Source organism: Culex pipiens, chromosome 2 (assembly GCF_016801865.2).
Source record: "Culex pipiens pallens isolate TS chromosome 2, TS_CPP_V2, whole genome shotgun sequence".
NCBI lineage: Eukaryota > Metazoa > Arthropoda > Insecta > Diptera > Culicidae > Culex > Culex pipiens.
In genome coordinates this window covers 205,127,865-205,143,722 of record NC_068938.1, presented here as the reverse complement: position 1 = coordinate 205,143,722, position 15,858 = coordinate 205,127,865, and the positions used below count along the sequence as shown (strand labels likewise).

General features: G+C 37.2%; 3 protein-coding genes across 3 annotated transcripts; 2 read left to right on the top strand and 1 right to left on the bottom strand.

Moving 5' to 3' along the window:
* The first annotated feature begins 767 nt into the window (after positions 1 to 767).
* On the top strand, positions 768 to 1,791 carry LOC120422217 (exosome complex component RRP43-like). The gene is made up of 2 exons (XM_039585603.2): positions 768 to 922; positions 976 to 1,791. The coding sequence occupies exons 1-2, from the start codon at positions 903 to 905 to the stop codon at positions 1,778 to 1,780; spliced, it is 825 nt and encodes a 274-aa protein (XP_039441537.1). The 5' UTR covers positions 768 to 902; the 3' UTR covers positions 1,781 to 1,791.
* A 4,585-nt stretch (positions 1,792 to 6,376) lies between these two features.
* On the top strand, positions 6,377 to 14,699 carry LOC120422237 (N-acetylgalactosaminyltransferase 6). Its single transcript, XM_039585627.2, has 3 exons — positions 6,377 to 6,744; positions 6,854 to 7,174; positions 10,361 to 14,699. The coding sequence occupies exon 3, from the start codon at positions 10,404 to 10,406 to the stop codon at positions 12,222 to 12,224; it is 1,821 nt and encodes a 606-aa protein (XP_039441561.1). The 5' UTR covers positions 6,377 to 6,744; positions 6,854 to 7,174; positions 10,361 to 10,403; the 3' UTR covers positions 12,225 to 14,699.
* On the bottom strand, positions 14,685 to 15,858 carry LOC120422224 (mpv17-like protein 2). Its single transcript, XM_039585609.2, has 3 exons — positions 15,595 to 15,858; positions 15,232 to 15,527; positions 14,685 to 15,172 (listed from the first exon to the last, which is right to left on the bottom strand). Exons 2-3 carry the CDS (start codon positions 15,509 to 15,511, stop codon positions 14,754 to 14,756), a joined length of 699 nt encoding a protein of 232 aa, XP_039441543.1. The 5' UTR covers positions 15,512 to 15,527; positions 15,595 to 15,858; the 3' UTR covers positions 14,685 to 14,753.

Here is a 15,858-nt window from a genome sequence, read left to right as displayed (position 1 = left end):
AAACGTCATAATTGCAATGGAAATGCAAGTGCAATTAGCTGACATCAATTTAAAATGAATTTCTTTGCGTTTAAAATCATTTTTAGCATGTTTGGGTTTATTAAAAAATAATTATGAATTTTTGAAAAAAAATTATGTACAGTAGGTACCGCAAAAACTTTTTTTTTCGCTTAGATTTTTGTTTTCGTCAAATCTTACATTTTTTAAAACTAATTATTGCAAAACAACTAAACTAGTGTAAAATGCATTTCAAATCTCTTTTGTCATCCAAATGTCCAATCCAAAACATAGCTTGAAATTTAAATTTTTATATTTTTTCCGCTCTCCCCTCGACCGCGGGCAGAGCCGAGGGACAAAAACTTATTTAAATATTTGCATCGGCCTTAGCAAAATTCTGCCAAAAACATTTTCGTTTAAGAAAATCATGTTTCTAAGTCCAGCAAAAGAATGTACATGGGCCACAGCCGAAGTGTAAACAAAGAGTCTGTCCTGCTCGTTCCTAATATAAACATCCACTGACGTAAGCAGGACAGACTGTTTGTTTACACTTCGGCTTTGGCCCATGTACATTCTTTTGTTTGAAGTCCCATTTTTCTGTAGAAATCTGTATTTCGTGAAAAATCTGATGTATCTTACCGGTACGTCTGTAACAAACCGTACAGATTTTTCAGTTTCTCTCATGAGGCATATCTGGCAAGGCTGCAATCCCAACCAAATTTTTGAAATTTCAAATTTTTAGTACAGCTTTGACAGCTGCAGCGAATGAGAGAGCAAAAAGAAAACATAACCAAAATGCCGCCAACCAAAACATAAACAAAAGGAATGTTGAACACATGTTGAGTTGAGGATTTTTTGTTTTTGCTCTTTTTTCAATAGTTTTTTGATTGTAAAGTGCCTCAGAAATGGATCTTAAAACTTACAAGTAAGTATTTGATTTAATTTAACGTTTTGTTCTAATCGTCAAGTTTATCGTAGAAAAATTCACCCGGTCAAATACTACAAGGACCACCTCGAGAGCAACATAAGGCCGGATGGTCGGGAAGTCGGAGACCTCCGCCCGCTGGCCATCAACTTTGGCTCGATCACATCGGCCGACGGGTCGTCGATCGTCAAGATCGGCAACACGACCGTCGTGTGCGGCATCAAGGCCGAGTTGGCGCCGCCGAAACCGGTCGAGCCGGAAACCGGATTTCTGGTGCCGAATATCGAGATTTCGCCGCTGTGCTCGCCCAAGTACCGTCCGGGACCGCCCAGCGAGGAGGCCCAGGTCTACAGCTGCTCGTTGGCGGACGCAATCTTGAACTCTGGCTGTGTAAATTTGAAGGATCTTTGCATCACGAAGGAAAAGCTCGTTTGGGCGTTGTACTGCGACCTGGTTTGCCTGGACCACGACGGGTGCGTGTTTGACGCGTCGGTGATTGCGCTGGTGGCCGCCCTGCACACGCTGACCCTGCCCCGGATGCGCCACAACGCGGACACGGACGAGCGGGAGGTGCTGGAGGAGGAACCGCGGGAAGCGCTCAAGTTGAGCTCGATTCCGGTGACGACGTCGTTTGCGGTGCTCTGCGGGAGGATTGTGGCGGATCCGACGGCGGAGGAGGAGGCGCTGGCCACGTCCACCATCACGATCACCATCTGTGACGCCACGTTGAGCTACATCAACAAGAGCGGCGGCGAACCGGTGGAGCAGGAACTTTTGGACCAGTGCATCGAGAACGCCATGAAGCGGGAAAAGTCGGTCCGGGCGCTGATCAAGACGATGGTGAAGAATAAAAAGTAGATTGAAGGTGAGTTTTCTTATTCTTTATTTCTTTGAGAAATTCCTTGATAAATTTTAAATCTGCGAAAATGCAACTCAATTGTCTCGAAGCAGCTGGCATGCATTTTACCTGTGGACAGGTATTCTACAAACACATTCAAGAGTCACATCTGCCTCGCATCTCTTTAACCGAACTCGTTCCTTGTATTTCCGTAAACAAGTCCAGCCAGAGCAAAATATAAGATGAGAACTGGCTTTTTGTGTTGGTAGATGTGATGCAATACATTCTCAATTTACCTTTTAATTTTTTTTTATTTGAAGTCGTCAAGAATATTTACATAAAATAATTTAAATTAATAATTCAAAAACAAAAAAACATCTTTTCAACACTAGCAAAAAGGCAATTTAAAATAAAAAATCAATTATTCAGTACCAAGCTTGCTTGTTCAGCTGGCTCAATAAACCAACCCGTAATCGATTCCACGAGGTGTCCGATCAAAAGCAAGGAGAGAGAGACGAACAAACCGGCTTATTATCGTTTAACTGTTCTTTCGTCGTTAAAGAGGTGTGCAAAGCACATGAAGGCACGACGACAAAGACACCAATAAACCTTTGCGCTAATTTGAAGGGGCTTGCCGCATGCACGCTGCTGCTTCTGTGTGTTTATGTTCACAGAAATTTGTGTTGGTGAGTGTCGGATGCTGCCGTTTTACTGGACCCGGTTGTGGTTGTGTGTAGGCGCCGCGCACACACGGGTTTGTTATGTTTTGGCACGATGTTGTGTTTACTTGGTTTACTTTGTGTGTCGGCACTTGAGACAAAAATTGCGCCGAAATATAAAAAGATTGGTTGGAATTCTGATTTTTTTTCTAAAATATCATCGATAATGATTATTTTCCTATAAGATCTCACACTTGGACAAATCCGGGTGAGACTTGAGCCACCATCCGGGAAAAGGACGATGTCGCAATTTTGGCAATACACTTCACTTCAAACTGCAAACATATTTTTTTTATTCGTCCGATTTGTATTGGACTTTGGATAATCGTACCATAAAAACTAATTGCTTTTGAGTTTCTTTATTTTCTAACTTTTAAGTTACCGTAATCTGGGGTGAATCGGGACTACAGTCTGAATAGGGACAGCAGTTTATAGAGCACTTAAAGCTTTTAAATAAGGAAATGGATGTACACATTTTGTTGGCCTGAGTCTGTTCTAACCGAAACCAACCAGAAAAATCAAAATATTGTGCTCCAACATGGTTAAAACTGCTGTCCCAATTCGTCCCATGTGTCCCGATTGACCCCAGTTTACGGTAACATCAAATTCGAGTTCTACGTGCTTAGATATAAAAATTTGCCAAGAACATTTTTTTTCAGAACTTATAAAATTTTAGAACATTTTAGATTTTAGGGTGGTTTTGAGGTTTATATAATTTTGCCAATGTTTAAAAAAAAAACTTTTTGGGATCAATTTGGCTGCGAATATTTTAACATTTGGTATACGTTATGCATAAATAATTATGCAGTAATTTTTGTAATGTCCCAAATTATGCCTCTACACATTATTTTACAATTTTTTAATTGCATTGGTATCAATTTTTAGTAGAAGTAGAAAACTTGAAATAAAAACAAGCAAAAAATTTGAAACATGCCACAACTCAGAAGGCAAAAAATGATAAGAGATGATAGAATAAGCTAAATACAATTAGAAACAAAGATAAACTAAAAACTTACCCACCTCCCCCCCCCCCCCCCTCTCCCCAGAAAAGTTGACAGTTCGGTTTGAGGTTCTTAAGAGAAAAACAAAGATTAAAATATTCAAAAAAATCAAAATGCTTAGTTGCTAAAAAAAACACAAATTAAAAATTTAAGTGTCCAAAAATTTGAGAATTGAAAAAAAAACTACAAGTTTAAAAAAATATAAAACTCTAAATCTGGAATTAAATTCTAGAATTTATAAATTCCTAAACTCTAAAATTTAAAAATTAAAAATTTCTTAAATTTATAAATTTGAAATTCATAAAGGCAATTAAAGAATTGAATTGAATTTCTTAATTTCTGATCTTTTATTTTTTTAATTTCCTAATTCTTAAATGCTTAATTTTTTGCTTTTTTTTTTAATTACAAAAAAATATTCATTTTTGGAGTCATATTTAAGGTTAGAAACTCAAAATAAGAGAATTTAGAAATTGAAAATTTTGACGAAACATCGGTCAATTAAGTAGGTACAAACTGTTTTTTTTTTCCAAATTTCTAAATTTTTGTATTTTTTAAATTTTTAATTTTAGATTTTTTTTGTAGCATTTTTAAATATTTTAATTTTGATGCTCTGAATTTTACTTTTTTTGATTTTTAAATGTGTAAAATACAAAATTTTTAAATTTTGATTATTTGAATTTTTGAAACTTCGAATTTGTAATTTATTGACTTTTTTAAATTTTCTACGTGCATATTTGTATTTTAAAAGTTCAAAATCCCTATTTTTTTATATCTCTCAATGTAGAAAAAATAGTTTTTTAGGCCGTTACAAATATTTTTCAAAGTTTATGTCATCACCCCCCCCCCCCCTTCAAAGTCGGCAAAAAAAAAAAATGTTTTCGAAAAACTTTAAAATTTTAATGAAAATTAAAGTTTAATCAACTGAAAACCAGTTGAAATGCATTTTCCTGCCTTTATAGTCATATTCAGCATGTTTGAACTTTGAAAACATTTTAAATTTTCGTGAAATATCAATGTACAGTCCCACAAAAAGTTTTTTTTTTCGCGAAAAATAAAATTCCGTCAATACTTCGATATTTTGAAAACTAATTATTGGAAAGCAACTAGACGCGTGTAAAATGCATTTTAAAAACTTTTCCAAGTGTTGGAACGTGAATTTCTTATTAAATTTCTTATTTTCCTAATATCTATGTTTCCATTTTTTCGTGTTTTTTTTATTTTTCACGAAATTTTAATAATTGTTTGGCTTTTCCCTTTGGTTAATTCATATCGAGCAAAAAACAAAATCCGTCCTTTTAATTTTTTGAACATACAAAAATTGGTACGTTAATATTCAAACAGCTGTAACTTTTGAGTGAATTTTCTGATCAGTTTGGTGTCTGCGGCAAAGTTATAGGTATTGTTGAGGACTTTTGAGAAAAAAATAGGCACACGGAAAAAAAATGCCGAATTATCTATTTTTTCACAAAAACTCAATTTCCCAAAATACGTATTTCTTGAGCCATAGAAAAGTATTGTCAAAAAATCTGCAGCCGAGTTATACATTTTTGAAAAAATAGGGATTTTTGGAAAAAAATCGAATTTTATACTTAAAATTTTTTGACTTATTTTTTTTATGTAAAATTAAATGTGCAATCACATTTGAAAGTTTGATTTTATCGAAATATTTGCAGTTTTTCGATTTTTAAAAATAGTGACCATGAGTGACCATTTTCGAAAATATTTTTTTTTAAGTTAAGAAAATTTGCAATAAAATTTGCTGTAAAACTCTAAGAAACATTGAAGATTGGATCTCTGGTTGCTGAGATATAGCGGCTAAAAGAAAAAGAAACAGGAAAATTGAAGGTTTGTAAGTCTTAACCAAAAAACCCACAATTTTCTAATGTCGATATCTCCGCAACTAATTGTCCGATTTTTAATGTTAAAACATGAAACATTCGTGAAATTTTCCGATCTTTTCGAAAAAAATATCTTGACAATTTTTAAATCAAGATCAACATTTTGAAAGGGCCAAACATTGAATATTACGCCTATTTAAAATGCTAGTCTTGATTTAATTTTTTTCAACATATTTTTTTTCGAAAAAATCGGAAAATTTCACGAATGTTTCATGTTTTAACATTAAAAATCGGCCAGTTAGTTGCGGAGATATCGACATTAGAAAATGGTAGGTTTTTAGAAAACTTCAATTTACCTGTTTCTGTTTCTATAAGCCGATGTATCTCAGCAACCAGAGGTCCAATCTTCAATGTCTCTTAGACAATTTTATAGAAAATTTTCTGAACTCTTCAAAAAAAATATTTTTAGAAATGGTCACTCATGGTCACTATTTTTAAAAATCGAAAAACTGCAAATATTTTGCATAAATTAAACTTGCGGTGGCTTTATCTTGAAAACAGAGCCCTTTATCAAAAAATCTGTAATGTACTTTTCGATTGGAAATTCAATTTTACATAAAAAAATTACGTCAAATTTGTTTTTGCATAAAATTCTTTTTTTTTTCCAAAATCATTATTTACCTACAACTTTGCCCAAGACATCAAATTGATCAGAAAATTCACTCAAAAGTTACAGCTGTTTGAATATTTACGTACCATTTTTGTATGGACAGCTGCCAAAATTGTTTGGAGCCTTTTATGGGTGAACCAGTGACACAAAATAGCTTCTTTGGTCATAGGGAAGGCCCCCACAAAGTTTGAGCCAAATAAAAAAAATAGAGAACTGCTCATGTGATGAATAAAACAAAACATAAAAAATAACTATTACAAATTGAAGCAAAATCTTTTTCCTCTCACGCGTTCCTCAGCATCGCGGTGTGAAAAGCCCCTGATGGGAAGCGCTTATTCCAAAGTGGGGGGTATCAACATTTAGGACAGATCGGTTTGTGTGTGCGTGTTCTTTTCTACCTTTACTCGGTGTGTTCTGCTGATGGTAACTTAGCCCCTTCACACGGGAGAGACAAACCAAAAGGTTGACAGTCAGAATTTGATGACTCTGCAGTGGTGTTGACTTGGCAGACCGCAGCGGAGAGGCAGGTTTGTGTTTTACCCCAAGAACCCATTCACCAACCCCTAAAAACGAGGTTGGGGCAAATTCTTGATCAACCCATCCCTTGGAGTTGTCTCACGATCATCGTGGATTTGGCTAAATTAATTCCAGTGCAGTGCAGATCCGTAGTCAGTCAGTCTGCCTCGACATTCCATAACTTGTTGCCGGACAAAGCGGAGATTTGTTTTCGTCTGTGGATTCAATTGCTCCAAATTGGTGAGTTTATATTTTATTATCATTGCTGCAATCAGCGTTGACGCGCACTTTAGTTGGCGATCTTTGTGCCAGAACAATTTGATTAACAACCTCTCATGACTTCTTTTAGGAAATACATCTTTCTCAAACCGGAGTGAAAGGTCACCACAACCAACATCGGTGCCGCTGGATGCAATTCATCAGGTGAAAGTACTTGGCTGCCGTGACAAATGTGTTGTAACATCAACCGGTGAAGACCCGCGGGGAGGCTGGTGGTTGGGTCATGACACGGAAGAAGAGTCGATTTTAATCGCATAACCAGCCCCAGAGTGCCAGCTCACCTAAAGTGTACAGACTAAAACCGACGACGAGAGACAGTGGCGAGAATATCGTTAGACTTGTTTTTGGTTGTTGTTGTTGTTGTTGTTGCTATTGCTGCTGGTTGATACAGGTGAGTGTGTAAAGATAAAATGGGGCGATTGTTGATCGCGCAGAGTGAAGGGGACACACGTTTGTGCTTATCATATCATACCTACTTACGAAAATGAAACCAGATATGCTTGTACTTGTTTTCATTTTTGGAAAAAGTGTGGACGTGGTTCTGGGACAGTTGGCTTGGACTGGCATATGTTCTTTTAGATTAATTTTTATGACGTTCTTTCCGTTTCGATTCAGTAATGAAATTCAAAGAAAAACCTATTAAATAAAATTAATTTGATTTTCTATAAACGTTTTGAAGCGTATTTTCAATATTAAGATCAATGCAATGTTTGAACCGAGCAGTTCTCTCAGATTCCGCAATAAAAACCTGTTTTTAATTGGTTTTAATTTTTTTAACATTAAAAATTGGATCAATAGTTTCCAAGATATCATCGTTTGAAAAGGGGCCGAATGTGTAGTAAAAGTTTCAATTTTTTTTAAATTTTGGAATCAGCTCTAACATTTTAAAAGGGCGTATGTTCAATATTTCTGGTGTTTTTTTTGAAAAGGTCCAATAAACCAAATTTTCAGTTTTTGCTTTTTGGGTCTGCCTTGAGTCAGGGGTATTAAAAAACATACACCCAAAAAGCAAAAACTAAAAATTTGGTTTATTGGACCTTTAAAAAAAAAAAAAAAAATCTCCAGTTTTTTCTTTTTTGATATGTTTTAAAATAGTTTATTTTCGTGGAGATCAGAAAATTTCACTAATGTTTCTTTTTTTTTTATTTACTGGATTTCAGCAACCAGAGCTCCAATCTTTAATGTCTCTCAGGCAATTTTATTGGAAATTTCTCAACTTTTCAAAAAATTATGTTCAGGAATGAACAAACATGGACACTTTATAAAATATTTAAAAACTATAATTTTTCAGTCAAATTAAATTTTAAGTGGCTTATATGTTGGAAACGGTCCACTTTATCAAAAAATGTCTAAGGTACTGTTCGATTGCCAATTTTGCATTGAAAAGTAGAGTTAAAAAAATGTTTCCAGTAAAATTTTATTGTTCCACAAACGATTTTTTTCAAAAAATCCTAAACCGGCCGCAAAAATTTTGTCTGTTCTTTTCTATGGCTCATAAGTTGCGGTTTGTTGTCCTGTCCCATAAACATATAAAATATTTCTAAAATTCTAATTGCAATGATTTCGGGAAATTTAATTTTTGAATTGATTTTTTTTTCCGTGTATCATTTCTTTTCCTCATCAATACCACAACATTGCCAAAGCCTTGAAAAATATAAAAATTTAAATAACAAACCAGGATTTCTACATTTTAATGAAAAAGTTTTTGAAAAATGCTTACAAACTAGTACAGTTGGTTGGCACTAATTAGTTTCCAAAAGTTCTAAATTTTGACGGAAAAATATTTTTTTGCGAAAAAAAAACTTTTTGCGGTGCTGTACATTGACAATTCATTCAAAAAAAAAAATATTTTTAAGCAAACTAGAATACGTTGAAATTGATTATTATTTTTTTGCCCAATGATTTTTGGGCTGATTTTGAAGAATTGCTTAACAGTATTTTAAAACATATTTATATTTTTTTTTTGTATGGGTTTGAAACCATTTTGAAAAGTATTTGCCATGTCGGTGAAATGTTTGGCGCCTATCGACTATGTTATGTCATATGTCAGCCTGACATATGAGCAATTGGGTCCTAAAATGAACTTAGATTGCTGATATTATTGTTTACAGCGATAAAGCTTATTTTTCTGAGTACAATGACCCTTTGTACGACCACAAAGAGTTTAAAATGGATTTTTAATTCAATTTTGAAAAATTAACCTCGCGGTTCTTCTTGACAGAAAAGCTCCTACTTGACAGCTCGTTCCAAGGGGACCATAGTTGATCCATCGAAAAAATGTTGTCTTGTCAAATTTTTTTTGCGTTAAAATGAAAAAAAGTGTTCAGAAATGGTTTTTAATCGTGTTTTTTACCGTTGTACATAAAAATTGACTTAGGGCTTTAGTACCCAATTTTCCTTGAAAGAGGCCGATATCTTTAAATTGTATTTTTATATATTTTTTGGATTGGTTGATACTTTTTGGAGGGCTTTCCTATGACCAAATAAGTTATCATTGGATCGTCTATATAAATCTGCATACAATTTTGGTAGATGCTCATACAATAATTAATTGTACAGGGAAGGGATGTGAAGGGATTTTCTGATCAAATTGGTGTCTGCAGCAAAGTTTTTGTTTTAAATGAAAAAAATCCCAAAACCGCATTTTTAATTTTTGATATCTAGAGTTTTTTTTAAGGTTCCTATAAGAGCAATTCTCTAAGATTTCGGTCATTCGATTTTTTTAAATTTTTAATCCGGCTTAAATTTTTTTGGTGCCTTTGTTATGCCCAAAGAAACCATTTTGCATCATTTGTTTGTCCATATTACAAAAATGATGTATGAAAATTAAAAATCTGTATCTTTTGAAGGAATTTTTTATCGATTTGGTGTCTTCGACAAAGTTGTAGGTATTTAAAAGGACTACACTGAAAAAAATGATACACGAAAAAAATTTGGTGATTTTTAATTTAACTTTTTGTCACTTAAACTTGATTTGTCAAAAACACTATTTTTATTTATTTTTTTATGTTTTGGGCTGAGAACGTAGCACAGTTACCGAATGCGGCTCGCTAACTGGGCTGATCGAAAAATTACGAGGAGACCACCGATCCATTATATTTTCTTGATGAAATAAAAAAATAAAAAAAAGGTTCTCAATGCCTACTTTTCATATTTCTTTGATTGAAACTTGAAATTTAATAAAAGCTTGAAAAAGTTTTTTTTTGGTTCTTGAACTTGATTTTTGCATCTATTAACTCCTCGGTTTTTTCGGATTGTTTTGGTTTTTGACGTTTGTCTGCTTTTTAACTGGGCTACAGCTCAGTTATCGAGCACCCATATAAAAAGCGGCCATGTTACCGAACAAGTACTGTATTTTGAAAACTAATAATTGCAAAATAATTGGATAGGTGTAAAATGCATTTCAAAATACTTTTTTCGTTAACATTTTTATTTTTTTCAATATTTGGGCTTTTCCCTTTCGACTTTGGCCATAGTCGAAGGACATATATTTCAAACAATATTTGCAACGGCCTTAATGAAACTTCTTGTAAATTAAGAATTTATAAATGAGAATCTTTTTTCCGCTTAATTTCAGATATTTTCTTTCATAAACTGAGCACAATCATCCAAGAGCCACCATGCGTCGCAACACGCGCGTCCTGCTAAAGTACGCCCTCGTGGGCGGCTTCGTGCTGCTCTTCCTGGTGCTGATCGTGCGCTCGTTCAACGTGGTCGACCGTCAAAATCTGCTCGACGAAAGTCCCGCCGAACCGCTCGCCCAGCACCGCAAGCAGGGCTCGTTCTTCAACGGGCCAAAAAAGAACGTCCACAAGAAGCGCATCGACTGGCACGACTACAAGCTGATCGAGGCCGAGCGGAGTCGGAGTGGGGTGGGGGAGCACGGCAAGCCGGGACATTTGGAGAAGAAGGACGAGGAGATGCAGGACAAGCTGTTCAAGAAGAACGGGTTCAACGCGGTGCTGAGTGATTTGATATCGTTGAACCGGTCGTTGCCGGATATTCGACATCCGGGGTGTAAGAAGAAGAAGTATTTGAGTGAGTTGCCCACGGTTAGCGTGGTGGTTCCGTTTTACAACGAACACTGGAGTACGCTGTTGCGGACGGCGTCTAGCGTGCTATTGAGGTCACCGCCGGAGTTGATCAGTGAGATTATACTGGTGGACGATTGTAGTACGAAGGAGTTTTTAAAGGATCAGTTGGATCGGTACGTGGCGGAGAATATGCCGAAGGTTAAGGTGATTCACTTGCCTGAGCGTTCCGGGTTGATTACAGCGCGGTTGGCCGGGGCAAAGGCCGCTACGGCGGATGTGTTGATCTTCTTGGATTCGCACACGGAAGCGAATGTGAACTGGTTGCCGCCGCTGTTGGAGCCGATCGCGGAGGATTACCGGACGTGCGTTTGTCCGTTTATTGACGTGGTCGCGTGGGATACGTTTGAGTATCGGGCACAGGACGAGGGCGCGAGGGGAGCGTTCGATTGGAAGTTTTACTATAAGCGGTTGCCGCTGCTGCCGAAGGATTTGGCGAATCCGACGGAACCTTTCGAGAGTCCCATTATGGCTGGTGGGTTGTTCGCGATCAGTTCCAAGTTCTTCTGGGAGTTGGGTGGGTACGACGAGGGGTTGGACATCTGGGGCGGTGAGCAGTACGAGTTGAGCTTTAAGATTTGGCAGTGCGGTGGTCAGATGTACGACGCACCGTGTTCACGGGTTGGTCACATTTATCGAGGGTACGCGCCGTTTGGCAATCCCCGGAAGAAGGACTTCCTTACGCGAAACTACAAACGTGTTGCTGAAGTTTGGATGGACGAGTACAAAGAGTATTTGTACGTGCGAGATCGCAAGAAGTACGACAACACTGACGCCGGAGACCTGTCCAAGCAGCTGGCAATCCGCGAGAAACTTCAATGCAAACCATTCAAGTGGTTCATCGAGCACGTTGCGTTCGACCTGATCGAAAAGTATCCCCCAGTCGAACCGCCGGACTTCGCCAACGGTGCCATCCAGTCCGTCTCGAGCCCCAACCTCTGCGTGGACACGCTCAGCCACGGCGAAAAAGAGACAATCGGGTTGTTCGGTTGCGCCGCCGACAAGGCCCAACCCCAGGCGAACCAGTTCTTCCAGCTGTCCTGGCATCGCGACCTCCGCATCAAGTACGGCGAACTGTGCTGGGACGTGTCGGAGAGCATCGCCAACGCCAAGATTCTGCTCTACCACTGCCACGGAGGCCAGGGCAACCAGCTGTGGCGGTACGACCTGGACAGCCAGCAGATCCGCCAGGGCAAGAACAATCGCTGCCTCGATATGGACGCCGACAAGCGGGCCGTGTTTGTGAATCCCTGCTCGGAGTCGAATCCGAACCAGCGGTGGAAGTGGGGCTACCTCAATATGACCGCGCTAAGGCACTGGGACTCGTACGGGGCGAAAATAATCGAGTAGGGGAGGGAGGGAGGTTTGCTCAACAATCGCAGCACATCACAGCGTTGGAATTTGTATGATTTACAATTGTTAGTATGGAGAAAGATAGAAGAAGTTCGTGTGATAAGAGGGATTTGTTCGCGCGTAAACGAAAGCAATCACCGTTGAGACTGGGGCGGAACTGAGAAAAAAAAATGTTGGGATCGTGGGGAGAATCGAGGGTGGGAGTGTTCTGAAGTACAACTGTTAAAAAGGGATGCGATTCTGGATGGACATTTCGAAAAAAACATCTGGATGATTTTGAAATTTATTCTTTTTTTTTCGTGAATATGTCGTTTACACAAAGGATGAACAGATCTTTACAAAATTCAATCATTAAATAATTGTTTGATTGGGAAATTTTCCTTGCCAATAAAGTTTGGAAAAACTTGAAAGGCTTGAGAATATTTTCCAAATATGTATTTAAAAATTTTGTATTTGGAAATATTTTGTGAAATCACACAAGATAAAATTTGTTAAGTTGTAAGTTCAATGCCGTAAATATCAGAAATCGTTCCAGAATGGAGATTAAAAAAAGATAAATTTAAAATTACTATCTACTACTTGAGTTTTGAAAGCACCTTTAAGGAAAATGCTGTAACTTACAAAGTTCTGCTTTTTGCAGACGATGTATAGGTCGACAGCAAGCAGTCGACAGAAATTGATTTAAGTTGAACAAAAGTTGTCCAAGAGCTGGCGTCTCGTTTAACCTTAAAACATCAAAAACATTAAAGTGGCCAGGCCTACTGCCTAAAATTTACCGCAGAAAATATTCGTTGAATAGGATTGAGTTTGAGCATAAATGTCAAAACAACAACGCCGTTCTGAACTTACAGGGGAGGATAAAACTGTTTAAACTAGATTTTACAAACTTTTTTTTTACTTTCAAATGAAATATTTCTGTAAAGAAAGTCCTCGGAAAAGTTAATTCTTTAAACATCACATTTTTTTTCGTTTGATATTTATATCAGTTATATAATCAGTTTAAAAATCCTTTTCAAAAATGGTGTTGCCGTACAAAGTGTCACTGCGCTTAGAATATAAGCGTTATTGTTGTGTAAAAGATAATCAGTATTTTAAACAAAATTTCAGGGCTTGATTTCAAAAATCCGTATTTTCAAAAGCATCTGGCGGGTTGTGAACTTTGGAACAAATCGAAATCTTGCTGAATTTTTTTCAGTCGATTAGAACTCTTGAAATGTTTCAAATTTATGATTTTTTTTTCGAGTAAATCAAACACAATTAACTGTGAAATGAGGTCATGGACCATTAAAATAGCGAATTTTTTTTTTAAAAAGGGTGCTCTTTTACAAATATTCTACAGATTTCTTTTCGATTGAAAATTTATTTTTTCAGGAAAAGTTGAAAACTTGTTTTAATTTTGCATAAACTTTCAGAAGTTTCACTTTTTCGTTTGCCTTGTTGGTTTGTCAAATTAAAAAGTAATCAACTGTAATTTTTTACCCGGCGCTCACGCATACTATCAAAATAAACGTTTTGGTAGTGTGTGTGAGCGCCATGTAAAAGCGGGGTCAAGCTTAAAAAGAAGCTTGATAGATTGATAACAATCTGAGCTTAATTTTTTTTGTTTCACAAAATTACGCTTGGTTTCAAAAATCAATCCAACTATAAAGGTTTTTTAAAATTAAATTGTGAATTGTATGGACGAAAAAACGGATTTTTGGTTAAAACGAAGGGTCCACAAAGTCCCTTTATGTTGAATAAAAAAATGAAAGAATTAGGTCCTAAAATTGAATTAAGATTGCTGATATTATTGTTCACAACAATAAAGCATATTTTTCTGAGCACAATGACCCTTTGTACGACCACAAAGAGTTTAAATTGGATTTTTAAATCAATTTACAAAAATTAACCTCGCGGTCCTTCTTGACAGAAAAGGTCCTACTTGACAGCTCGTTCCAAGGGGACCATAGTTGATCCATCGAAAAAATGTTGTCCTGTAAATTTTTTTTTTGCCATTAGAATGAAAAAAAAGTGATCAGAAATGGTTTTTAATCGTTTTTTTTACCGTTGTTTTTTACATTTGAAGAGAAATCGATCGCTTAAAATTAAGAAGTTACTTTTTTGAAAAATGTCCATCTGGGTTTGCACAAAAGCCCACAACTGCACACTTGCCATGTAAGATAATGATAAACGATTCGCGCTTGGCATTCTGGATACAAAGTAATCAAATTATCACAACTCTACACATACACATATCTAGTCTGTAAGATTTTTTTCTCTGTGAGGCAGCCACAAATTCAAACAAACAAAATGTTAACAGGACAAGAGCCGCATTTATCAAAACCACTTGCCATCTTCCACGAAACGCAATCGAAACAGACATTTCCAGATTAGAAAAAACTAAACGCAATGTTAAGCTAGATTTCCGGTGACGCCAATATCGAATTAAGAAAAGGGAAACAATAAATATGAAACTCGTTGTTAAACACACCATTTTGACTGTTTTATTTACACTCACAAGCACCATTTTCTACTTAAGTACTAGCTTTAATCCTTTTTAATATCATCCGAACCAACTAAGTTTATCCGAAGATCCTCGTTGTGCTTAATGTAACATAAAAACACGTTGTACAACATCGTAATCGCGTTTATGTACAACACTCGATACTTTGGGTTGATAAAGTAAAAGTTAATAAACTGCGTCGGCGGCCAGACCAGCCAATCCGCCGTATAAATGGTCCAATATTTATCCTTTATCTCGTCGGTACACTCGCGGACGCTACTTCCCTCCAGCAGTCCCGCACTGTACATATAGGTCACGATGAAGATCGGCGAAATGACAAACTGGTCGATGCCAATCTTTTTGAATACTGTCGAAACGCTGGCCCCGGGCAGAATGCGGTCCATCCACTTGTACAGATAGTGATGCAGCGGGCCCTGGGATATTCCCACCAGAGTCATGCAACCTGAGAAGTGATGATAATTAGTCAAGAATTAGAAGAGAGTCTTACCCACAAGCTCATACCTATTCGATACCAATCGTAGCCCGGCTGGGTGAGAGCCGTTCCGTGGCGTCTTTTCTCAAGCTCCTGGGCCAAAACATCCCCCAGCATCATGAGCCCTCCTGAGCTGACCGTGTTCGTGACCAGCAGGTACTTTCCAAACATTAGTTTCCATATTCGACGCAGCGTTGGTGTGTCATCTGATGGGGAATTCTTTGGCGCGGATGACGAGTACAAGCGTTTGTCCCCTTTCGGAATTCTAGGGTTTATCCGCTGAACTACGAATTGAAAAATTTTGCGCATTTTTGCTTTGTTGAAGCTAGAAAATTTCAAGGACGAATCAGATTTCACAGGTGAAACGCGATCAATTAATAAGGTGCACCTACCTCGCTGCAACTGCACTGACTACTGAACTAATGACGAACGACTAGTTTCTCAAAGAGTCGTGTGATCAATGAATAGGACTTTTTCTCTCTAAACAAAATCCCACCATTCGCATCGTCACTAGCGATAGTAGTGGTTGCATCAGAGTCTCTAGAACACGCGACTACGCATGAAGCCGTTTTTCTACACACACGCGCGAATGTTGTTTGTTTTGGTTTTGTGCTCGTTTGATGGTGGGAGAGAAAAGGGGTGGTTGGCTTGGGTGG